Here is a 26,379-nt window from a genome sequence, read left to right as displayed (position 1 = left end):
TTTATTATAAGAGAGCATGGCAGCGTCCGCTTGAATCCCTCCAAGACAGGAAACTCACTGCCTACCAAGGCCGTGGGCAGCTCCTCAGCCAGGCTCTCATAAAGGAGTTTCAAATGTAAAACACCCCTTCCACCCCAAGAGTCTACAGTTTTGTCGTTCTAACTGCACTGATGACACTGGGAAAGAGTGACAGGTGGCAGCCACTGGCCAAAACCCTGAGCCTCTCCCTCTGCCAGCTACTAGGTCCTGAGGAGGCATTCCTTCCTCTCTCTGCCTCCCCCTCTCCATCCTCAGCTGCCTCAAAGGCTTCCTCGCTGAATACTGAGACCCTCCCTCCACCCTCCTCCCCAGGGTGGGAGAGTCTGAATAAATGAGGGTGCTTAATGGCCTGCGGTGCCATAAAGTTTTTAGAGCCACGTGCCGGAATGAGCAGGTTCAGGCTGAGATGAATTATCCAGACCTTTTATCAGAGGAGAGTCAATAAAAATCTGAAGGCGCTCGCCCCATCTCCAGAGAGTGGCCGTGTCACACGGCAGGGCCCTGCGCTCTGGAAATAGTCATCGGCAGGCGCATTGCCCCCCAATCCATCTGCTTTCTTCCCTGTGCCTTCCCTCCTCAAGTGTATTCGTCTCTATGGTAACTGTGTTGTGACTGGTATGGGAGGAGTTTAATGACATTCAGAAGTACCAAATCAAGTCCATTTATATAATGGTTTGAAATACACATAATGGCCTGTGGAATATAGGACACGGTGACAGTTTCAGTAACTGCGTACAGACTGTGGGATAAATAGAGCAATGCAATGCCCCGCTCCACCTCCAAGTCAAACGTACCAGGAATAACCACTATTTTAGTACGAGAGCAGGCTTCTCAGCCATTACTCATGAAAGGGTCTCGAAACACAACACCAAGCTCTTCTCTTTTGAGAAAGGATGCTGGCTAGACCGCAGGTCCTCTGCACCTGCCTGGGTTTGACCAGAGCGTCAGGTCGGGCAGGTCCAGAGAAGGCAGGGCCTTCCAGAGGAGTGGAAGGCACAGCAGTCCCGCCCTGGGTCCTCGGGCGCCCCCTCTCGGCCAGCCTGTAGTAGGACATCCACTCCACGCGCCTGGGCCTATAGCTCCCTCCTGTCTGGTTCAGAGATTTCCCAGACTCCCACTGTGTGCCTGGTGCAGTGGGGGACGTGGAGGACGCCCGTATCTTGGCTCGGGCTCCCCCAGAAGCAGACCCTAGGCGAGGACCAACCTGGGAGGTGCAGAAAGTGCCAGAAGGAGTATAGGGAATTGACATGAGAGAGAGAAGGTGGCCAACGCAGGGGCACCGTCAGGCCCCCCACATGGTGGGTGGCCAGAGCCTAATCCTAGTGGCAGGGTCTGGGAAGTGCTGCGAAATACATGCCTCGCAGTTAAGCCACTCAAGGAACAGGGTATCTAGACAGCACTCTCGTCAGTCGCTGGCTGAGGGCTGCGTGGGTTGCTCTGTTCACTCCCCGGCACTTCTGACCTGCTCTTTGCAAGGACAGAGTGGCCTCTGCAGGGGAAGAGAAAGACCTCGGGAGAAGGGTGGGAGAGTCTGGTGGTTGGGAGTCGGCCTGAGGGATCAGGTGGGGCACTGACAGAGTTGGCTACAGACCTGAGGGAATTTTGAGTCCAATGGGGAGACAGGCTCTTGGTGAAACAGCAGAAGGCAGGGTGATGGGAGAGCTAATGGGGTGTGCAGGTGAGAGGCTCTGGGAGGCGGGGAGGCCACTTGTTCTGACGGGAGTAATGCCGGGGGGACTTTGACGAAGTGGGATGAGTGACGGGGGGCCGGCCTGAGAAGGCACAGGCTAGGGAGGCACTTTCACACACATGTCACTTAATCCTCACGACATCACAAGGTAGGTGGCGCTACCTCCATTTTGAGGATGACATAACTGAGGCTCAGAAAGATTGATTCATCTACCAAAGGCATGTAGCTATTACCCAGTAAACCTGAGATTCAAACCCTGGTCCTCTTACTTCTGCTCAGCCACGGGAAGCTTGGTGTGTTTGGGAGATGGGGGTGGGCTGATTTGCTCCATCACCATCAAGGGCATACGTGACCTGCTGGATATCCATAAAGACTTCTTCCCATGGCCAAGGGCAGCCCTCTCCCCCATCTCGCCACATTGCACTGCCCACAGACCCCTACTCAGCCAGTCAGGCAGCCCCTCTGATCTGCCCCAGATGTGAGCTGGACTGACCGCGCCTAATACTGAGTGAATTATCTGGAAGTCACTGCCCTGGGGGTACGGGAAGGAGAAGAGGCAGCCTGGGGTGGGGGCACTTCAGTTCTAACGGTCCCCACAAGCATGCTTGTTGCCATTCCTCACCCTCCCGGCTCTCCTCTCCCAGCCCTGCTCCAAACCCCACTGCCTCAGAAAATGTGGCGGAGGAGGGATCACACACACAATTCTCCCTGGAGCAGCATTTCTGCAGCATGTTAATAGGTTTTCTGTGAAATACAGGCTGCATGGGTAAATAAGGTGGGGGAGAAGCTGGGTTAGCCCTAATGAATCACATCTCTCCTACAGAACCTCCTAGAGCCTTTAACACGCCAAAAGGTCCTCAGAGTTTCCCAAACTTACTTGACCACAGAATATTTTTCCTCTGTGTATTAGGGCTAGGGTTTCTTGGAATCCACTTAGGGAAATAATGTTTTAAGGCCAGATCTGCCACTAACTCTTTGTCAAATGAGAATAAATTAAGCCTGCCTCATGAGAACCAATAAAATAAAAGGGATGAAAACTCTCTACAAACCATGAAGTAAACGGTGCTGTGAAAGAGGACATGAAAGAGGACGCTATTGTTTATTCACATGAAACAAACATACTCAGTTTCCCTGAGAACATTTCATTAGGAGGCTAATAATAATAATAACAATAACAATAATAATAATAATAATAATAATAATAATAATAAAAAATTTTTTTAAATAAAAAGTTCTGTTCCTGAATAGGCATGTGACCTTGGTCGTGATCTCTCTTGACCTATATTTTCTCATCTGCAAAATGGGTGTACTCATGATGCTATCCCTCTTTCTTCCATGCATTTGTTTCCATGATAAAATATGCACAATGGTTGTACAGGTCCTTTGAGAAAGTACAAAGTACCGTAAAATGCAAGGCATGATTATTACTGTCCAGGTTAATACCCTCAATTCAGCCCTTTTTGTGCTGAGACCAAAACAGGAGATGTGTTGGGGGGGGATTGGCTAGTGGGAGAAATAACAATGACTAATAATTTTCATCCATATTTATGATGATAGGAGACTTGTATGAGCATGTCGCTGAGGGGAGAAAATGAATATTTCATGAGTGAACGTTAAATGTAGTATTAGGATGAAATAGACAGAAAGACACCCCCACCCCCACCCCGCCTCGCCTCTGCCTGCAGGTTCAGCTGGGAAACCAGCACAGGTCCAGGCTCATGGCTGGCTCCAGGGAGCAGGGCAGCCAGTCGAGAGGGAAGAGCTCGGCCCCCAGCGTGGATGGGGAGCTGTCCAGCACGGACTGGCTGAGGGAATCCTGTCCTGGAAGACAGGAGAGCCAGTGCCCACTCCATACACCAGCTGGGTAGCCTTGGGCAAGTTACTGTCACCACCCTGAGCCTCCACTTGCACACTGTTAGATGGGGGTGATAACACAATCAGCTCTGCATGGCTGTGAGGTCTCAATCCAAGCTCGGCTGTTTGGGAGAAGGTGTTGCAATGCACACAGGTGGGGGGCGTTACTATGCGTTTATGCACTCAACAGACCGCTACTGAACATCCACCAGGTGCCAATCACTGCCACGACCACAGTGTGCTAAACGCTATGCTCATCACTTTATACACATCACCTCGTTTAATCATCACCACAATCCTGAGAGGTGTCTGTTACTACTCCCATTTTCCACATGACGAAATGAAACTCGGGAAAGATAAAGAACTTGTCCAAAGCCCTCCGACTAGTAAATGGCAGAGTCCAAGGCTGTATGTAGCCAAAACTCTTCATTCTTCACCCATTTTTGTCTGTGCTTCTGCAGAGTCAGTGGTCACTCTGCCGCCACCCCTCCATCTCTTCCCTGTTCTGTTCATGCCTCGAACTCCCCCTGGCAGCACCCCTTCCTCACCCAAAGGAAGAAGCCTTGCCATCCCCTTTTGGTATCCTTCAGGATACTCTCCCTTTGTTTTCCAACCCCCTCCCCTCTCCCAAGACTCTTTTAAGAGGTCTGATTGTCCATCCTCCTTAATGCATTCGCCCTGAAGTGCTAATTTCTGTCTCCATCCATCAAGACCTGTGCCTCCCAAGACCCCTGGGCAACCTTCATCTCTGGGCCAGCCGTCGGGTGGTGCAAAGATTGAACACTTCTCCCTTAAACACCCTCAGAAGATGAAGTGAGGACAGACTGGGCAGTGCCAAGGTTAAACCCAGCCAGGTCTCCTCTGCCTCCTCATGGACGCCTCTGGAGGTGGCTTCTGGCTCCCTCTGTCCACCACACAGCACGAGGACACAACCATCCCTGCAAACCTCTTCCCTGTAGGGCACTTCCATGTTATCTTGGCTCATCCGTTCTCCAGAGATGAAGAGATTGTTTTAAACCTGCCGCCGCACCAGCTCTGCTCCTGGCTTCCAATGCCATTAAGTTTCATTATAACAAATAAACACCACAATGACATTTATAAGTTACCACTGAGCACAGAAGCACAAATATGAAGCAGATAAACTGCATTTGATCCAAATAATTACTGCAGGCAATATTGGGCTTAGTCTGAGCTGGCAGCCGGGTACCGAGTAATTTATTAGATTGCGTAAGGCAATGTTGCCCGTTGCGTTTTTCATTATTGTGTCCCTTCCCCTCTCTGTGGTCTAAATAGGTTAGAGGAGTTTAGACAGTGCACGGCCAAACAAAGACAGACTTTGCTCAAGCAGATTAAGGCTGGGAAGTGTCCAGGAATGACCACTTCCCAACCAACATGGCTCTTGTAAGAGAAGAGAGGGTTCAGGATTATCTTGATGCTGCCGCCATGGACAGTTCCCTGTACTCCCCACCCACTGGCGCGGATACAGAAAGAGGCTTGATGGAGGGAATGAATGGAAGGGCTGGATGGAGCCCCCAGGACAGCAAGCCTGGTTCCTGCTGCTCGGTTCCTGCTGAGTTCCTTTGTGTTCTGCCAAAGACCCTCTCTACCAAAAGGCCCTGAGTAGCCCCAGGCAGCCCCGGGCAGCCCCAGACCCCAGTCCCAGACCTCTCCTGCAATAAATAAAGGGAAGGAAGCAGTCTGCCAGCCAACTCTGCAAAACAAAGCAATGAGAGCTGGCTACCAGCTGCCGCCTCCCTGCCAAACCCAAACTCATAAAGTTTGATTCAAGGGGTTACAATACCTCCTATTCAGAGTCCCTCCTGCCCCATTCTCCCAGCCTTAGTAAATTACCCAATAAGCAGCAAGGACCTGTAGTTATTGTGCAGTTAAACGGTATTTGCCCAGTAAATCCTGAGCGGAGCACTAACGGTGATATACAGTAACTAATTACAGACATGAATTCTCTCCCCAAGACACCAAGTGGTACCAGATATTGTTGCATCTCAGGGAGAAGCCTAGAAAGCCGCCCTGTTCCCTCCAGTGAAGCCATGAGTAGCTCTCCTATTAGAGGGAGCTGTCGGCTCATCCAGTGCCACTCCAGGCTGGAAAACAGAGACATCCCCAGAGGGCAGGCAGGCGTGGGGCCTTGTCTCCAGGGAAGCCCCCCATTGGCTGCCCCGATCCTGGGCCCAGCAGAAGGGCCTGGCCGGGCACCCGCTGTCCTCCTTGAGTCGTCTTACAACGGAGAGGAGGCTCCACATCACAGTAGCTGTTGCCAAGGCCCAAGGCTCCAGCCGTGAAGGGGATGGAAGTCATTACTCACAAGACCCCAGACTGAACTAAGAAATCTATTTCAAGGACTTGGCCTTTGCAAAGGGCTTCTGAGCAAGGATGCAGTGGAGTGGGCCATGCCTCTGCCTGGGTGTGGACAACTTTTGCCCTAAATTGTCATTCATGGGGCTGATCTCAGGCCTAAGGGTGCCTGGGAGGCTCAGCGTTTTCTCTGGCTGATTGTGGTCTGCAGGCGGGACAGGGCCTGTGCCCGGCAGCAAGAAGCAGATGTCCCGTCAGCTTCATGTGTGTTTTGGAGCACAGCTGGGGGCAGCTGGGGGACGCAGTAGTCACCTCTGCTTCCTGAAGAGGAAACCACACAGCTCAAACACCCTCTGCGCTTACCAGGGACTGTCTCGTAAACAAAAGCCCAGAACTGGAGTCAGATGGTTCAAATACCAGCCTCCAGCACATACTGTGTGACCTTGAATGGGTTTCTTAACCTCTCTGAGATTCTATTTCCTAATCCATAAAAAATGAGAAGGATTTGCTCTACCCTTTGGGATTGCTGATGTGAAAATATCTCGCCTGGAGTTGAGGCTACTGCTTCCAAGGAGCTCTATGCCTGCCGGTCCCATCCTTCCCACCACCAACTCATCTTCTATGACACATGAGCTCAGGGACCCAGCCTAAGCCTCCTGGAAAGGAAGAAAACCGCTCAGCCCATCCGGCATCCCCAGCAGCATGCACACTCCCTCATTTTCCTCTCAAGGTGCTTCTAGTACAAAATCTCTCCTTTTCCAACATCTCCACTTCATACAATCAAAACAAAGGCGGGGGCAGTAATTGCATGTTCATTTTCTTTTGTTTCCTTGGCTGTTGCATTCTCAGGGTTGATGCAGATAATCCCAGCCCTTGCCAAGGCCACTGCCAGGTGGCAACAGGAGAGATTAGGTGATGGTGACACAGAAGAGGGCTGGGATGGGGCACACACTTGCAGTGGGACTTTGGCTTTGAGCCTTGGCCTTCGAGTGTCTACATCACAGCTGATTATAGAGTGTTCTCAGCTGGGTGTCAGAAGGATGGATTAAGTAAAATAACGTATGTGAAGAACTTTGTGGAGTAGAAAGTGTATACTCAATTAGTTGTGGTTAATATCCTAAAGCAGTTGGAAGATGGGACCCAGAACCCCAGGGCCGTGAGAAGAAGAATGACTTTTTTAATTAGGACACATATGTAGTTAGCTCTCAATTATCTGTTGGCAAATTGTCCCCATTCCTGGCAAATGCCATCGCCAAGATTGCTTAATGAAGTCCTCTGTTAACATTTCACAGCTTCCTATTTTGTTCTTATTTGCATGAGGGCCCAAAGGGAATGCAAGTCCTTTAAAGGCAAAATTAGCTAAGATCCCCGTCCCCTCCTGGAGAAGGCGTGAGCCGTAGAGACGGCGAGCTGGGAAGGGTGGAGTGGGCCAGTACCAGGGGTGATGTTCTCCACCCAGCTGAGCAGGAGGCAGGAGGGAGCTCCATCACTGGGCTTTTTGTGACTTTTTTTAAGTATGAAAAATGCCCAGAACCTCAAACACATCCATATTCAAACACAAATACCCAAATGCATTCCAAAATTGAAGATAAATGTTACTTACAATTATTTGTTATTTTGGAATGGCCACCATTTTGGATTCTTCACATCCTTGCTCCTCTCCATTAACAAGGATCACTAAGAGTTGACTGTATGCAGGCTCCAAGAGGGGAGGAATTCAGAACATGCACCGAGATGCTCTGCTTCCCATTGGGAAGGACTTCAGCAGGCAGGAGAAGATTCCTCTGTAAACAGCAGGTTGCAATCATGGTCCCCAAGGCAGGGTTAGTGAGTGACACAGAAGTAACTCATGCTTCAAGTCCAGCCTCCATTAGCCACAGTGCAGTCTGGATCCTGGGCCTGCTTTGCACCTCTCAGTGGGTACAGCAAGGTTGTCCTTCCTGTTACACCTGGGGACCAGCAAAACTGCCCAGGTCCTTCTGATTCCATGAGCATCCACAGAGGGACCTTGGGGTCCACTGCACGGGGGCCACGGCGCAGGACTCCGTCCTTCCAGCTCCACCTCAGCTTTGTCTGCAGCCACTTTATCCACACGAGATTCTAGCAACAAAAGGATGCAGACAAAAAAAAATATGAAAGCTACTGACCTCATCCAGTGTCTTCACTGTGCAGCCTAGAAAACCAAGGGATGTTCAGAGACAGACAGCAGCTTGACCAAGGTCACACAGCAGCCGAGCCGAGACTGGCAAGAGCCCAGTCCCTCTGAGCCCATGCTGTTTGCATACAATGGTGCTTCTCAGATGTGAAGCAAAAACCACCTGAGAAGCTGTTAAAATCCAGATTCCTTGGCCCAGCTCAGATCCACTGTCTTGAAATTTCTGTCTTAAAGCCCAGGAAACTGTATTTTCCGTAAGTTCCCCAGGTGATTCTCACACACATAGAAGTTTTAGCACAATTTCCAACTGGCAAGGCCTATACCAGCATAAAATGATATTTTAAGATGTTTGGTCTTTTTTTAATGATGTTTAGGACACAGATCTTTCCCCAACAGACCGAGTGTCCCTGGGAGATTTGCTTTTCCTTCCTTGTGCTTCATTTTCTTCTTTTCAGCCCTAGGGCTCCCCAAAAGAAGACTGGATAAATCACAACTCAGAACATTTCGATTGGCTCAATCCGGGCCAAACAGATTGACTTCTAGTTCAAACCCTGCATTTACAGATGGGAACTGAATCTCAGAGATGGGAAGGGTCACACAAGGGCGCAGCTAAGAGGTGGCAGAGGTGGCACCAAATTGGTACCTTCTGGGCCTGGGTGCACGTGGCCAGGGCATGGCTTCCTATGTCTGGACAGTATCTCTTACAAAAGGGAACAAGACTTGCTGGACATCGTGGGGTCAGTGATCCCCGGCCTTGCCTCCAGCCTATCCCAGTGGTTCCCAAGCTGACGCGCTCTAAGAGGGCACCGGAGAAGCTCGATCTGCCCGTAGCCGATGCCTACAGCTACCTGTCAGGCTAGCAATAGTTCATAACTGCTCTTTAGTACCACTTTCTTTATCTCACGCTGCTCCCTCCCCCAACAGTGATTCAGTGAACACATATTCCAGTCCCGAAGACACAAGAGCCTGAGACTCAGAGAAAGAACGGGGCTTAGCCTGGGCCCCTGGCCAGCCAGCAGCAGGCCTGAGAGGGCATCCCAGAGCCCCAGCCTTCACGGGCTGCCTGAGCATCTCCCATCTCTACCCTCCCCCACCGTCACCACCAAAGCCCCCATTGCTTTGCCCGTCCCCTCTCGGTCAGACCCCAGGATGACCGCAGGCAGGGATGGATGGTCTGTTTCACCGGCACCGACATGCCAGTATTTCCAGCAGCTCTTATCAGTGTCTTCTTGGCAGCCAGAACTCGGCTGAATGGATGGGGGATTACCTCTCCTGGCCACTAATGAGCACAGTGCAGCCTCTGGCTGGGGCCATAGGCTGATAATCAGGAGGCAAAGGATTTATAGTGACCTTGGAGTCACCCTGCCACAGCCAGCCCCATTGTTTTTCATTAAAGCCCCACGCTGTCCAGGACAACCTTGGCGGACTGTGCGTCCTGAGGAGAGACCTGGGAGGCCGAGAGAATCACAGGCTGCCCAGCGGCCCGAGCTCAGGGAAGGTGCGAGGTGGGACGCCCTCAGAACTGCTGCCCCTCACCCAGCCCTGGGGAGCGCAGTCCGCCTCTCCCGTGTAAGCCCAATAAAACTCCAGCACAATGTCTGGAATGTTCATAGTATTGGCAAGCTTCTCCTCACCTGTGTATCAGAATCAAGGCAACCAACAGCTGCCAATGGCAATGCTGGGGCTGGAAGTGTTTGCAAGCCTCTCTCCCAGCAGAGCCCCAGGAGAAACAGGCGATGGAAAAGGCCCATCTTCCACCCCTGTTTGTTCTTCTGGCTTCGCTGTATTTCCAGTCCTGGTCCAAAGGGAGATGCTTGACCTCTCTCCAGCCCAATGGGACTCTAAGCCTGTGCAAACCTTGACAGGAGCTAGATGTGCCACCCAAGGCTGTCGCTCCCACTGCTCCCTACCTGGAGCAACCAAGTCCCTCTTAGACAGTCACATCAATGACTATAACTTTCCACATTTGGAGGTGAGTTCTCAGGTCAACACCACACGAGAGGACACATTATAAGGCTTTTGTCCACTGCCTGAGCCATAGTGAATGATCAGTAGGTGCGAGTGAATCCCACCTTCTTCCTCCAGACCCTTGGACCCAACTACATCGAGAGCATCTTCTCCCGAGTGATTCGGGGCTCCTCTCCATCAGCATATTACAACTGAGCTCACTGCCCCTCAGCCTGCTTCTTCTCCTGAGACAAAAATGGCTCCACTAGTCACCTATTCACCCCGCCCTGCAGGCCAGGGAGAGGGGGCCTTTCCTCCTCCATCTTCCTCATCCAGCATCAAATGCTACAATTCGACCTTCAGTGGCTCCTAAGTCCATGTGCTTCTTTCCATGGATAAACTTTAGCCTGAGCCCTTATGAGCAAAATCCCTTTGATCGGTCTTCCTACCTTCATATTACCCTGCTTCATCCATCCTCCTCACAGTGGCTGCTGCGATCCTTCTGAGACTCAGATCTGAGCCTGTGGGTCCAAACGTCTGATGACTTCTCATTAAGTGCAAACTTCTTAGCGTGCATTCGAGGGCCCAAGCAGCCAGACCTCCGACGTTCTCGCGATACGCATCCTGGTAAACACATCCCTGCACCAGTCCCACCAGGCTCGTGGCAAGAGCAGCAGCTGCCGGGTGGAGGGCACGCAGGGCTCCGTGCACTTTCCTCAAAGTGTCCTGATTTATTCTCACAAACATCTGACAAGCACTGGAGGCCACCCAGTGGGGACACTGAGGTTCAGAGCAACTGAGAAATTTTCCCAGGGCGCACATCTCTAATGGCAGAGCCAGAGATCAAGCCTGGCCCGGGGGGCATCCGTGCTCTTATTCCCTGAGCACATTCTGGCGCCCAGGCGTCCCTTACCCTGGGCCCCATCCCAGGGAACTTTCTCCCTCCTTGCTTCCCCTTCGAGGCCATTTCCAAAGCCAACCCTTCCGTGAAGCCCCTCAGAAGGAAAAATCTTTCTTCTTAGGACTTTCTTTTTATTATTGTCATTATTATTATATAAGTTTCAGGAGTACAACATAGTGATCCACAAGTTTTAAAGGTTATACTCCATTTATAGTTACTATAAAACGTTGGCTCTGTTCGCTGTGTTGTATAATACATCCTTGTAGCTTATTTATTTTACACACAGTAGCTTGTGCCTCTTAATCCCTTATCCCTGTCTTGCCCCACACACAGACACACACACACACACACACACACACACTCGCTGCTGGTAACCACTAGTTTGTTCTCTGTATCTCTGAGTCCGTTTTTTTGTTACATCCTTGGGACTTCCTTTATACCTCACTTTATACAACACCTTTTATTTTAGCTCCCTGTGCACATATGTGTCTCCTCCAGACACTAAGCTCCTTGTCACGGAAGACACATCCCTCCCTCCCCTGCAGCCCCACACCCGGCCAGGGGTCCTGGAGGCTGTCAGGGTGGGACCTGGGTGGGACTCGCCCCCGCCTGTGGCCCGTGGCATATCACCAGTACCACTACACTCCCCGTCACAATCAGTCAGTCAGGGGCTAGGACATAACCCCATCACCCCCAATCTCGTTCCCCCGAGTGGGTCACGACAGGGCATTCTGGAAATTTCCCAAAGTTCATTCTCCTGCATTAGGAGCTGGTCCTGTGCTGAGCAGCAGGAAAACAGCCGAAGTCGAGACTTGGGCTTCCAGGTGGGATCTGAGCCATCCTGCCCTGGTCCCTTCCACCCCACCTGGCCTTGTTCTGGTGCCAGCTGGGCAGGGGGCTGACTCACTCCTTCCCTTCCTCCCATCTGCTTGCTTCTCCGGACCTGGGCGGCTTCCCTTAATCTCATAAGAGGCAATTTGCGTGCTCCAGGCAGGGAGAAAGCTGGCGACAAATATCCCCGGTGCAGGTATTCTTGATCCTTCCCCAGTTGGTCACTAATAACAGAGCAGACGGTGACATTTGAGCCTTTTCTGCATGGCTGACCAGGCAGCTCCGGGAGGCTGAAGCTGGCTGGGGCCGCGGCAAAGGCAGAGCTGCGGGAGGATCAAATGCTCACATCTCTCACCTGCGTGACTCACGGGAAGAAGCAGATTCCAATCGGGCCAACTTCAGATTTGCAAAGCCTCCTTGCCCGGCTCTGGGACCTGTCATGACAGGGGCTGCTCTGGCTCCAGTCCTAGCAGTCCTGGGCTCAGGAAAGGCTCATGAATAGTGATGAAAATTAGAACCAACCTTGAGGAAGCACTTTGCATGTGCCCGGATCACTTCCACGTGAGGCCTCGCATCCTCACAGCAGTTTGGCAAAGGAGGTATGTCACCCCATTTTACAGATGAGGAAAGCGAGGCTCAGCGTGAGTGAGGAAAGTGCCCCAGATCATACCGCTAGTGATAGGGCTGGAGTTCCTTCCCAGGCCTGCCTGACCTTGTGTTTTTCCCACTGTCTAGGACCCAGCTCTGGTAGGTGACCCTTCAGTTAGGTACTCAAAGCAGGTACCTGGGTTACCCATCACTCACGCCTTTGCTTGTGCTTTTCCTGCCCCAGAATGACATCTCTCCTCCATCACATCCCCATTTCCTGATTCCTCCTGCAGGAAGCCCCTCTGTCTCTTCCCCCGCCCCATGCTTGCAGCAGACCTTTATTTAAACCCCAAAAGAACCTTATGTGACCTTTTTATGAGACCCATTACTTTCTCCGTGGTAGTCTCAGGACTTGGGTTAAGTGTGGCCACGCACAGACTCTCAGCAAGTTTTGCTGAACGTCCTGGGCGTTGCATGAGGCAGGCAGGACTTCAGCGGGACTGTCCCGAATTCAGGAGCAGGGGTGGTGATGGACGCCTCCTTACTCCACCTGCTCCTGGACTGCTGAGCATCCCTGGGGGTGTTACTCAGCCTCCCCATCCCTGCTGCTCCCCCTCTGAAGGAACAAGTGAGAGCGGCCGTGCCCTGGGCTCTGTAAAAGCCAAGCAAGCTCACCAAATGGCCCTAACGTTCTTGTCCAGGTCTGGATGGGATTAATCCCAGGGGCAGTTGTCACCTCACCTCCACCTGCTGCGGGAGCAAAGGTCTGGCCAACGTGCCCAGGGAGACGGTGGGGGTGGGGTGAGCACACCCACACCGTCTCCTGACCACTTTGACCTGACCTCTGAGCATGGATCGAGGGGGGATTGCAGGGGACACAGGGACATCAGCGCCCTGCTCCCCACATCAGGCTCCAGTGCGAGTTTGCACCGAGGCTTTCTCTCCTGTTCCACTCGCTCACTCCAAATCCTTTGGTCTTTGAACTAGTCCAGGCGTCCCTACAGACAGCTGCCTCTCACCACCACCCTCGGGCTTCTCGCCCATGCCCCTGCCCGCTCCTCCGCAGGATGCTTCCTGAGCCCAGCTTCTCAGGGACCCTCACCAACACCAAGCAGAAGCGGGATCGGGAGCGGGGAGAATGGGCCAGTTCCCATCTCAGGCCTCCCTGCTCATGAGCATCCCAAGGGCTCAGGCGCCCTGCTGCAGGACCTGCTCATTCCAACCCCCTCAGCTCCCCACTGACAACCTGATAATTCTCTCTGCTAACACAGTCGTTGCAAGCTATTGCAGCTGTCTTGACACTGTCCTTCTTGCCAGAAAGATTCTAAGATAAAAGAATGTGCTGTGAAATCATCATTAGAGCCTGGGGAAGGAGCCTAGGAGAGGACCCGTCTCCCCGCCCACTCACCCTCTCCCTGCATCCCAGACCCTCCCCGCCCCCTCTCCTCTCCTCCCTGACGTCTTCCCTCCATCTCTCTCTCTCTCGCTTTTCTTCCTTCCTCCCTGTTCCTCTCCTGCTCTGCTCACCCTCTCGCCCTCTCGCTCCTTCTCCAGAATCTCCCTTCCCCTCCAGCTTTTCGCTCTCATCTCTACCCTCCTTCTCTCTCTTGTTTTGGTGCCACAAACAGTCTAATTACAACAGAGAACTTGAAGAGACGGGGGGGGGGGAACCTCCACATATAGCTGATTAAAATGTCCTATGAAATCTAATTTGTAAAGCTCAAATCAGAATAAAAAGTGTTACTCCCACAATTCAGGGCCAATTTGATTTTTAATGAGATGCCTCAGAGACCCAGCCAAGATCTCATCAGCTACCTTCCCACCTGCCACAAACTCTCCGATATGGGCCTTCTGTCTCTCCTCTGCCACCATCCCAGTGTCTCTCGGAGCCACACACCAGTCTCCCTTCTTAGGGCCATCTGCCGCTGAGAGCTTGGCCCTAACTGTCGTCCGAGTCTGGGGATTTTGTATCCCCAAGATGGGCAAGTGTCATTGTCCAGGACCTCCGTGGCCATCCCTGACTCCCTCGGGTGGGGGGGGAGGGGCCGTGGCAGCAGCCTGCCCACTAGGTCCAGTTTTCCTGGGCTGTGTATCTGTATGTGCAAATCAGGGTGTGGGAAAGAATCCAGGCCTAGAATTCATGAACCCCAGACAAACCCTACTCGTTAGCTGTGTAACCTCCAGCAAGTTACTTTGCCTCTCTGATCTGGGTTTCTTTGCTATAAAATGGAAATAGTTCTGCTCCAAACTGTAATTACACGGTTACAAGAGGGACGGCTTGTGAAACACAGATGGCACTGTGGGCCAGGAGCTCAGTGGACATCAGTGTCCCGTGTCCTGTTGTCCACTCAACTGTGGACTCCCAGGGAACGTGCGTGGGTCACAGCACCCTCCTTCTTCAGCACCCTCCCGATCCAGGACCAGGCACAGGGCTCTGCACTCAGCACAGCTCAGGAGATGAGGACACAGTCATTAGAGCCAGAAAGCCTTGGATTCACAGCCCTGGTCCCAACGCCTGATGCTCCCTGGACAACTTAGCGAACCTCTAGGGCTCTGTGTGCTGAGTCCCCGCAAAACGGGGTTGTTAAGGCCCCACACGACCAGTGTGGGGACCGTGACAGCCACAGGGAGGGCGTACGGGGCACCTGGCGAGTAATTAACATGCACGGCTCCTGTGACTGTTTCCCCTCCTTGGGCTTCACTTCCTCATCTGGAAAATGGGGATAAAAGTAGTACCTACCTATTAGGTTGTTGCGAGGGTGAAAATGTTAATGAGCCGATATTCTTACATCCCAGAACAATACCTGGCCTATTATGCACACTGTGGGGGTGTCTCTTTAGTAACATAGGAACAGGCTGCTTAGCGGGTTCAGTGAGGCGTCAATGGGGAGGGCATGGGGTCACACTGGGTGATTTGCTCCCAAGTGAGAGTGAGGCTGGGGTAGGGTCCGCTGCAGAAAAGAAAAGGACAGGAGGACAGGTGGAGAGAATTAATTACCTGCTCCCTCACCCACACCACCCACCACACTACACCACCCCTCATCCCGCTGAATTTGGCCTCAGTCCCATCCTGGAAGCCACGAAAACAGTAAGATTATTTCTTGGATTCTCAGGTTTATCTGAAGCACACCAACCCCCACGCCCGCTGCCCTCTTGAAGCACACCCCCTGCAGACAGCCTCCGGCTGGGGGTCTCTCTCCTGCCTCTGCCCTCTCGTGGAACTAGGTGCCAGGAAGTGGCGTGAAGTGGAAAGGGGAACAGCATGTCCCAAGCGCAGTGGGGCGCGGCCCATGTGCGGGCTGGAGGATGGCTGGACCACAGCGCGAGTGCGCTGAGGATTGACGAGCAGGGATGCTGCAGCCGGGAGCCGGCTCCTGAAAGCGGAGGATTGAGCTGGGAGCAGCGAGGAAGCACTGCTGGGCCCCAGGCAGAAAGTGAGGCGCTCCGGGGGCCCTGGTCCCCTGGGCCAGCCTGGGCTCTGCTCCCACAACTTGAGGGGAAGCCCTCCAGGCACCGCTCTCTGCAAGTAACTGGCTGCTGTGTTTTTTCCTTCCTAGGTCAAGTGTACTCCTTCAGCCAGCAGCCCCAGGACCAGGCCGTGGTGTCGGGGCAGCCGGTGACCCTGCTGTGCGCCATCCCCGAATATGATGGCTTCGTTCTGTGGATCAAAGACGGCTTGGCTCTGGGCGTGGGCAGGGACCTCTCAAGTGAGTACCCCCAGGTCTCCTCAGAAAGGCCTGGAACTCGCCCCTCCCCGGCCCACCCACCACCCTCCTAGGAAACTGCATCTTCACAGGGGTTTGAGGATTAAATCTCAGCTTTCATTGCAGATCCCACGGGCAGAGTCAGGCAAAGCCGGCCCGGGGGCCAGAATCCACAGGACCTTGAGGGCCCCTCTGACGACTGATGAAATACGAGTCAGTCCTCACTCTCGCGGTCAGTTCTGCACCTAACACACTGTTGCCCTGGAGGGTCCATTCCAGGGTCAAACACGTGTCTCATAAAGTCGGATTTCCAGAAGTGCCGTGTTCTTGTTTCTTGGTCCAAAATGTTCCCCACCTAAGTCACAGCCCAGTTCTTCCTGCCCCCCCGTCCATTAAAGGGAGCCAAGCAGATTGAAAAGTCAAAGAAACCTGGCTGGTTTGAGGGGTTACCATGTGATGGGAAGAAAAGAAAAGTGTTTAAAATAAATTCCAAGTCTTATTCAGCCCACCCAGGCTGGTACTCAGCAAAGATGGGCTCCTGTGTCTGTTGGTGACTGGCATCTAAGCTGCCTGCTTGGTGCCCACGCCCCGTCACCTGTTAACTATTGTAAATGTCAACCCATAAGCCCATATGGACACCTTTCCAATCCATATTCTCCCCTGGGAGAAAAAAGAATGAGATCATCTTCCAGGTCACTCACCCGTCAGCCATCACTGTTCTCGCCCCGGGAGAGAAGGCATGTGGCTGTTCACTAAGCTAAGCATAAACTATAAAATTCAGAACGAGGGATGTGGGTGTCCCTGGGACTGGAGAACGTCTAGGGTGGAGAAGGAGAGAAAAATACGAATGCCACCGAGAAGTAGCTTTGCCTCTCTTGTGGTGTGCAGCTACAGGAAAAATAAAAATCCAAGCGCACTTGGGAACATGACGGATGGGAAATTAATATTTTAAAATGGGAGTTATGTCTCGCCAAAAATGTATATTGAAACATTATAGCAACGGTCAAAAGCATCACAGGGCTTGAGAGCTGCCGCCCAGCTGAGCAGGGATAAAATACACAATAGCTCCAAAATATACTGTGCGGCCATAAAATTTAAGTATTATGGGAACCAGCCAATTTCAGGGACTCTGAACTCCCTTACCCCAGAGGGACAGGGAAGATGACAAGGAGCCTCCCAAACCTGATACGTTCACGCTCCGCGTGGCTCTCAACGCTGCTAGTTAAGGAGGCTCTGAGTTCCCGGCCAGCGGTGTTCAGCTTCGGTGAGGGACTGGGGTCTTGTTGGGTTGCTGGGCAAGAGGGGGCCGCAGGACACCATGGATGGTTCACAAAGTGGTCACCACCACGTGGATAATTGACCCTCTGGCATCCACTTCCATGAATGGCTTTCTGGGATGGAGGATTTGGTCCTGCTACGTGCTGGGGGGCAATGATGGAACTGGGGTCTGCTTCATCTCTAACTTGGTCTGTTGATAGAAAGGTCAGCCCTCTTCTTGCAGAGCCAATGAACTCAGACTCGAGTGTGAAGTTTCTCTGTATTTGATCACCCCCCAAAATAGCATCATGACAATAATGACAGATGCTCAATAAACACTGGTTTCTTGCCTGATAAGAAAGTGAGGGTAATAGAGAATTCAGTTCTGCACGTATTTGCAGAGCACTTAAAACTACAAGGAGACTGGAGCCCAGCGTCGGGGGACTTCATCCGGCTGCAGCTCCGCCCTCTTCTATTTTAAATGTGTGGCCCCATGCAGTCTACCAGGAGTGATGCCTGAACGGAAGACCTCAATGTCTTTCTGGTCACCAAGGCTGGAAAAAACAGTCGAGGGAAGTGATTTATAAATATACTGCCTCATATTGATGGAACATTTTTCTTCTAAGAAGCTCACAGGATCTCATAAATCTACAATGATTCACAAGGAGAAAAATAAGGATTTCACCCTTTATTTGGCAGGTAAATAAAGTCACAGCTGAGGAAGAAATTGATTCAAACTTATGCCCAGTCCCAATGCGTGGGACCCTATCTCCTAACCCCAGAAGCCTTTGTACCTGGTCTGCTCTTCCTCCTAAAGATGGGAGGAGCCCTCTTGGGCTGCCCTGCAGCACTGTTACGTTAAACCAGCATTTACAGACTACTTACTGTGTGCCAGGCACTTTACCTAGACTATCCTATCTTATGGTGTTAGGGTGAAGATAACTCTGTAAGGTTCTAGCATTGTCCCTATTTTACTGATAAGAAAATGGAAGCATAAAGAAATTAAAGTAACTGACCCAAGACAACAGAGCTAGGAAGTGATGGAGCTTCCAACCAGGTTGGAACCCAGGCAATTTGTCTGTAGAACCCAGAATCCCAATAATGTTGCTTCCTGCCCCGGGAGTAGCAAGAGAGAGTAAGGAGTCTGTGGAAGGAGCTAGAGCTTCCTCAGAACCTGCACTTCTGGGCCTGCACTTTCCGAAGATGCTGTGGGTCCCTGGGATGGTATCACGGCTCGCCGCCTAATTAGGCAAATACAAACAAACCCATCACTGATGTTTTCAGCAGCTGATGAGAGCAAAATCTGGCCTCTGATCGCTTGCAAGACAACAAAAACACCAGCTCCAGACAAGAAGCCTGCAGGAGACCAGGGGCTGATCACAGGACCGCAGGATCCAGAGGCTGGTCCAGAGGGGCTGAGGGCCATAAGCCAGCTTCACCAAGGGCAGCCGCAGCAGGGAGAGTGTGGAAAACACCCACATCCAGCCCCTCACCCCGCCCTGAGCAGAGCCAGCCTAGCTTCCCCGGGCTCCTTCCAAAGCCCATCAGAGGGCAGGAGCGGCTGGCAGGAGGGGAGGCGGTGCTCTTGGGAGTACAGATGATGGCTTGTAGCATCTCTGGCCAGGCCCGAACAGCTGTGGAGGGCAGGGCCATTTGATGGCATGCTGAGGACAATACTAGCCATGAAGACGTGAGCCTGCAAGGCTCAGCCACACAGGATGCACCCAAAAAGCACCCTTGGGAGCCTGGTGGAGGATCCCAGCTACCTCCACTGACCAGGAATGGGTGCCTTTAACAGCCCATCCCCAGGGAGCACTGCCCCAGCTCTGGAAGACCCTCGGAGCTCCAGTACTTCATCCAGGGTAGAAATCTCCTCCGCAACGTCCCTGACAGGTGATCATACAACCTCTGCTTAAATGTAGCCAGTGACGGGGACCTCACTACCACCTTTGGGTGCCCAGATCTTTGTTGGACACCAGTAAATTGTTAACAATATCCTTAAAGTGTTTCCCCATGTTAATTCTGCCCGTTGATGTTAATGCCGTCCTTGGGAGCTGCATGAACACATCTAAGCCCCACTAAGAGACTTAGAAATATTTTAAGAGAGCTGTTGCACACCCCTTTGTCTCTGTTTCTGTCTCTTAAGCCCTCATCCTCTCCAAAAGGCCAGATGTGCCCAATGCCCTCCTCCAGTAGCACATTTCTGAGAGCTCGCTCTGTCCCAGCGAAGGCCCTTCAGAAAGAGGAGCAGTTTGGGGCTGCTGGAGGGTAGATGGGTCTCTGAGGAGGGAAGGGGACAAGGGCAGGGAAGAAGGACCCTGTGAAAGACTGGTGGGGAGAAAGCAGAGCCCCGGCAAGGGGCTGGGTGGAGAACAGTTCCTGCTGGGAGAAACTAAGGAAGTTGGGGGCCCAGGACCCGAAAGGAGAGGCCCGGCCCTGCCTGGCCAGCCACGACCCATGCCGGCATTTATATTCAGTCCTGCACAGCAGCAGGAGAGCTGCTTAAAGATTTATCATCCTCAAGCTTTTATTTATCTATTATTCATCGTCAGCAGTATAAGAGGCCCCAAATTCCTAAACGTCCTGAGTGCCTCGTAAGTGTTTAATCAGGCCCTGGGGTTCAAGGGTGGTCCTACCAATGACCAGAAAAGAGCCACTTATGGTTCAAAGTGACCAGAGGTTCCTGGGCGCTGGCGGGGTGGACCTTGGTTTCTACTTCCTGTCTATCCTGAAGCAAAAGTTTTCCCCAAAAGCCACTCTTGGTCCTTTCCCAAGTATTTCTCTGTTTCCTTCTTCTTTCTCCCTCTGACTCGGTCTGCTCCCTGTGAATCTCAGCCTGGGTCTCTCTGTCTCTCCGCGTGTCTCCTTATCAGAACGTGTGTCTGCTTGCTAAACGGCAGCGCTGAGCGCGCCCCTTTCCAGGGTAATAGCCCTGCTGTGTCCATCCACACTTAGTGCTTCCAACCCTGCTCTCTCCTTCCCGCTCTATTAATAGCTTCCCTATCATTTCTAAACCTAAAACCCACGATACCCTTACACACACACACACACACACACACACACACACATACACACACACACATACACACACATACACACACGCGCGCGCGCACACACACATACACACACACGCGTGCACACACACACGCGCGCGCGCGCACGCGCACACACATACACACACACGTATGTGCGCGCACACACATACACACAAGCGCGGGCACACACACACGCACACATACACACACATACACACACATATGTGCACGCGCACACACATACACACACGCGCGCGCACACACGCACACGCACACAGACACATATACACACACATACACACACACACATACGCACACACACACATATGCACACACACACGCACACAGACACGCACGCACGCACACACACACATACACACACACATACACACGCACACATACGCACACACACGCGCACAGACACGCACGCACGCACACACACACTCGCGCGCGCACACACACACACACACACATACACACACACACGCACACACGCGCGCACGCACACACACGCACACACACAGGCACGCACACACACTGCCCCAACACCCTGGGGAAACCCATTCTTGTGCTCCTTACGCTGAGCTCAGGACCGTGAGCAGCCACCTGCTCTGCCAGCCCTCCAGCCCACCCCCACCACTCCTGCTCAAGTGTCCCCTCCACTGTGCCGATCTGTCCCGACCATCTCCTCCACCCCTGCCCCAGCCCCCCTGATATGCCTGCTCTCCCCGCAGGTTACCCACAGTACCTGGTGGTAGGGAACCACCTGTCAGGGGAACATCACCTGAAGATCCTGCGGGCAGAGCTGCAAGACGATGCCGTGTACGAGTGCCAGGCCATCCAGGCCGCCATCCGGTCCCGCCCCGCACGCCTCACCGTCCTAGGTAAGAGCCGGCCGTACACGGGGGAGAGGATACTGTGGGAAGCACCCTGGGCTCAGCTCTAGAAGCCAGGGGCCAGGCTGGAGGGCCCCCCCCACCGGACATGGGTCAGCTGGCATTGGCCTTCCGATGTCCAGGGCAGGAAATTTCACTTTCTCCCTTCTGGGGAGGAGGTACTGACACATGGGGCAGCAGTGGCCGGAGCCCTGGGGGACAGTTTGTGTGTGCGGCAGGGGCGCTAAAAAGGGCTCCTGGGTGCTTATTTACTCAGTCAGGAAGCACGTCCTGCATGTGTGATCCACATCAGGTCCTGTGCTGGGAGATGGAGATACAGAGAAGGGGACACATCCCTGAGCTCCTTCTTCCTGACTCGACCTCCCTGGGGTGCTAACAAAGCCCCATCTACCACCTCTCCTGCCAGGTTCAGCCTGGAGCTTGATCCTCTCTGCGATTCGATTCCAGCCCCCACAGGGGCCACCCCGACCCTGCTCCCTCCCACCTTCACTGCCCCCTGGGAGACCTGGCTCTCGGTGGGAGACCTGGCTCTCCGGTAGAGGACTGGGCTGCCTACATCACCCCTAGGAAACGTCATTTCAGGCTCTTGTTCCAAATCACATCTTTGCCCCTTGGTCTTTCCTCATCTCAGCTTCCGCGTCTCTGGGACAACCTGCCTGGAGAGGCCCCCACTCCTTGACTTAGGCACACCTGCCTGGAGACCAGGGAATGGGCTCAGCTACCCCTTAAGCTGCCTTGTCCTGATTTAGAGTTCAGACCCGTCGACTCCCTCCTCCAGCCAGATGTTAGGAGGAGCCCGTCCTGCTGGGAACCCAGCCGGCACACTAGTAATAGCTCACATTTGCATAGTGCTTCACAGCAGCGCTCACAGCACTCTCCCTCACACTCCCTGGCTCCCTCGCCCGTTCTGCAGGACAGGGATTGCTGCCCCAGATGAGAGGCTGAGGCTCAGAGAAGCAAAGAGCCCTGCGTAGTGGGTGGCGCACAGGCAGCCAGAGGAGGGAGGCCCCCTCCCGCCCCACCCGCCTCCAGCAGCTGCTGTGAAGTTTGACAACAGGGCCAGCAGCTGGGGTGCTGCCTCCTCGCCGCTGGGCAGATGAGGCGCACGGCTGCTCAGGGATGAAATATTGAAGAGGGTGTCACGTTATCTTCAGATCTACATGGCCAGCTCGCGGGGCAGCCTGCCCCAAGCGCAGCTGCAGACAGGCCCTGGAGGGCCACTCACCCAGCCCGGAACCTGGCTTCTTGAGACGGGGAGGAGGAACTCGGGGCCAACCTCAGGAATCCCATTCAACCTCCGAGTCTCCCCTTGCCTGCAATGAAAGGATTGAGAAAATAAACTTGGTCTGGAGGGTAAATAAGCTGGGATCACTTGACCAGGAAGCAGGCCTCCAGTGTTTAAGGGGGAGGCTGCCATCTTTTTTTTCCTTTTTTTTGAAATACAGTTTACAATGTTGCATTAATTTCTGGTGCATAGCATGTTTCAGTCATACATGTACATACATATATATTCCTTTTCAGATTATTTTTCATTATAGGCTACTACAAGATATTGAATATAGTTCCCTGTGCCATACAGTAGAAACTTGTTTATCTATTTTATATATAGTAGTATCTGCAAATCTTGAACTCCCATTTTATCCCTTCTCACCCTCTTCCCCCTACTGGTAACCATGAGTTTGTTTTCTATGTCTATAAGTCTGTTTTGTAAATAAGTTCATTTGTATCTTTTTTTTAGATTCCACATATATTATATGATATTTTTCTTTCTCATTCTGGCTTACTCCACTTAGAATGATGATCTCTAGGTCCGTCCATGTTGCTGCAAATGGCATCATTTTATGCTTTTTTATGGCTGAGTAGTATTCCATTGTATAAACATACCACAACTTCTTTTTCCACTCATCTGTCAATGGACGTTTAGGTTGCTACCATGTCTTGGCTATTGTAAATAGTGCTGCTATGAACATTGGGGTGCATGTGTCTTTTCAAGTTAGAGTTCCCTCCAGATATATGCCCAGGAGTGGGATTGCTGGATCATAGGATAAGCCTATTTTTAGTTTTTTGAGAAGAAAGGTTGATGCCTTCATCTCTCCTGAGATGGTGGCTAAAATGGGACCAGGTCTGCAACTGGTACAGTTACTGAGGGAGGAGAGATGGAGGATTTAGTGTCTAATATATTTTCTGATTTTTGAGGATTGCAAAAGACCAGAACAGATTTGCTGAGCAGAGCTGTAGAATCTTCATCTCCAGAGGTTTTACGGTCCCCCTCCCCCCACCCACTTTGTACTCCTTCTTGAGGGTCCCAGAGATGCTAAAATGGGAGGAATCTGAGTAGTACCCACTCCTGACCTCACGCAGGACCGAAAACAGATGGAGACGCCTCTCATCCTTAAGTTCCCGTCCTGGTATCGGAGCTTCTCCCAGTCATACCCGGCCAGCCTCCTTTCCTTCCCACAATCTCTGTTAGATAACAAAGTCCACATTATCCCAAATGATTTACAGATAAGGACATTGAGACTCAGAGAGGTAAAGGCTCTCATGGGAGGTCACACAGCTTAATTAACCCTCAAAATAGTCCCCAGATTTTCCAACTCCAAACCAATGCTTCCTGCCCAGTCTCTGAGTTTCTAAAAGCAAGCAGAATCTCCTTCGTCTGGCTGACTAAAAGCCAAGACTCAGAGCCAGGTCTTGGGATCTGATCTCAAGAGACTTAATTTTGTCTTGGGTCACATATAAAAGGCTCGCCACCCCCGCACCCCGACTCCACTGGCCTGACCTGGCACTGCCTTCTGGGCACCGAGCTGGTCTGTTGGGGGAGAGATATTTTACATGCCTGGAGATCAGGTGAAGAGGCGGAAGGCAGAGCTCCTAGGAGACCCCAGCAGGATGGCCTGGGTGGACTCCCTGAGCCTGGAAGGGGGCCGGAGCTGACGTTTGTCCATCAGCCTTTCATACAGACTCCACAAAAACCATTCCTCCTGAACAAACTAACCCCAGGCAGGAAAGAGCTTCCCTAGGTCCTGCCTACAGTCCTCCCTGACTCCTCAAGGCCACCCTAGGTCCCCACCCCTGGGCTGGTCCTGCAGGGCTCTGGCTGTTTCTCTGAGGTATACAGCCCCGCCTGATGCCCTGGAGGGAGGCCCTGCATGCAGAAGCTAACCCAGGCTTCTAAAAATGGAGCCCTGGTCTGTTCACCGTGATGGATAGACAGGGGTCCTGTTCCAGCAGAGGAGAGAGGGGTGTTTCTACCTTGGCCAGTCAGCTTCCCAACCAAGGTCCCATCTGGGGCTTCGCTGTGACATCTCAGGCTGGGAAGATGTCCCAGCCGGCTCCCCAAGAGGGGCTGCCTTCCCCGTGTTCCAGGAATGAGAGAGCTTCCTAATTTAGTCTGTATTTGCCTGAGATAGATTTTTAATTAAACAAAGTAAGAGCCTGATTAGAACCTGTAGAAGATGTGAGAGCAGAATCAGATGGTATTCCGGCAAAACTGCAAAGCAAACACTTCAATGGGAGCAGAGGGAGACCCCCAGGGGTCTTCCATCAAAGCACCAAGTGAAAAGGGCAAATACGAGAGATTACATAGCCAACAGATGTGCACTGTTAAAATATGCATCTGCCAGCAGCCTGCATGGAGAAGCCAGGGGGCTGGCTCACGGAGTCTGCTGCGCTCCAGGCAGGGCATGGGGACCCGGGCCCGGCAGCCAAGCCTAGAGTCACAGACACATTCATTACCTTGTGTTTCCAGCTCTCAGATGCAATCAGGCAAGGAGCAACTGTGAACTGAGCATTTGGTATCCCGCGGAGGCAGAGGGAGGGAGCCAGGGGACCGAAAGGGAGAGGTGCCAGGGGCAGATCGTGGGAAGCTGAGTGAGGCAAGGAATGGGCATCTTTCCACCTCCAGAACATCTCAGGTATCATGGTATCAGAGACAGAGCAGCAGGCTTGGAGGCAGCAGTCTTGAGTTCCTGTGTTAATCAGCTGTGTGATCTTGGCCTTGTTGCCCAACCTCTCTGGGTCTCAGCTTCCTCACCTGTAAAATGAAGGTGGTGATAAACCAGATGATCTCTTATTATTTGACCTATTATTATTAAGAACTGTCCAGCTCCCAGAAAGCCACGACATCCACACAATAAGGAGCCCAATTTGCTCCACCAAATATTTGAGGAAAATCCCCCAGGGAACCCGAATTCTCATGGTATCTGAGGCATAGACCATAACGGATGGGGGTATTTTAGGCACCATCTCACTCTGAGGCTGCAGATGGGACCTTTCAAACTCCTGCCCAGCCCTGGGATTCTGGATGTGGCGGCGCACCTTTGCCCCAAAGTGCCCCCTCAGTACGCAGCTTCCATGTACACCCAGCCACCTCTGCAGGGACACAGCGTAGGACCTCTGCCATGTGCACAGAGTGGTGGTGCAGGAGGAGGGGCTGGGGCTGGGAAGCAGAATACCTGCACACAGCTTACTCACTGTGTGACCTTGGCCAAGGTCCTTGGAGCTCCCCCTGGTCCTCTGGTTCAACTCTATGACCAGCACTTAGTCCAGGACAGGTGCTCAGTAACGCTGGGGACTTTTAATAAATGTATGAGTGAATGAATGAATGATTCCTCACCTGTAAAATGGAGATAATAAAAATAGCAACTCCTAGAATTGTAAGTATGAAACTAACACACACACACACACACACACACTAAGGGCCATGCACTTTCAGAGCTCACACCCACGCACACTGCTGCTCCTCCCACCTGCAGGAACTCCAGTGTTGAAAAGAACCAAAACTGTTCCAGGATCAGAGCTGCAAGGGTGATACTGCATTTGATCCTTCTAACTTCCTGAAAACGTGCAAGGCAAGGATTTGGGGGACCCAGAGCAGGAGGACAAGGGCACCAAGGATTCGATCAACAAGTCTTTACTGAGTACCTATTGTGTGCCAGGCACTGATCGAGGCACTGGAGGTCGATCAGTAAATGAGAGGGAAAAGCACTCCTGCCCTGGGGGAGCTTGTGTTCTAGCGGAGGGAGAGACAGTCAGTAAAGAAGAAACCTTAAGCAAGCGCGTTGCGGAGCTGCGTAGGATGTCAGAGGGTAACGTGTGCTGTGAAAATGAGAAAGCAGAGCAGGGGAGGATGGTGGATGTCTGGTTAGTTATTAAAAAGGGGATTTTTCC

The 26,379-nt window shown here is 52.4% G+C and overlaps 1 protein-coding gene across 2 annotated transcripts in view; it reads left to right on the top strand.

The window, feature by feature from the left end:
* KIRREL3 (kirre like nephrin family adhesion molecule 3) overlaps nucleotides 1-26,379 on the top strand; it is a 494,261-nt gene that overhangs the window by 392,594 nt on the left and 75,288 nt on the right. For both annotated transcript variants that reach the window (XM_045521700.2, XM_010961692.3), the window contains exons 4-5: nucleotides 15,876-16,025; nucleotides 21,049-21,198. In XM_045521700.2, the coding sequence (XP_045377656.1) occupies nucleotides 15,876-16,025; nucleotides 21,049-21,198 (300 nt within the window). The remainder of the gene's footprint in view (nucleotides 1-15,875; nucleotides 16,026-21,048; nucleotides 21,199-26,379) is intronic.

This window comes from Camelus bactrianus, chromosome 33 (assembly GCF_048773025.1).
Source record: "Camelus bactrianus isolate YW-2024 breed Bactrian camel chromosome 33, ASM4877302v1, whole genome shotgun sequence".
Classification (NCBI taxonomy): domain Eukaryota; kingdom Metazoa; phylum Chordata; class Mammalia; order Artiodactyla; family Camelidae; genus Camelus; species Camelus bactrianus.
The sequence above is the reverse complement of the archived record's forward strand: the minus strand, read 5'-3'. Positions and strand labels throughout refer to the sequence as shown.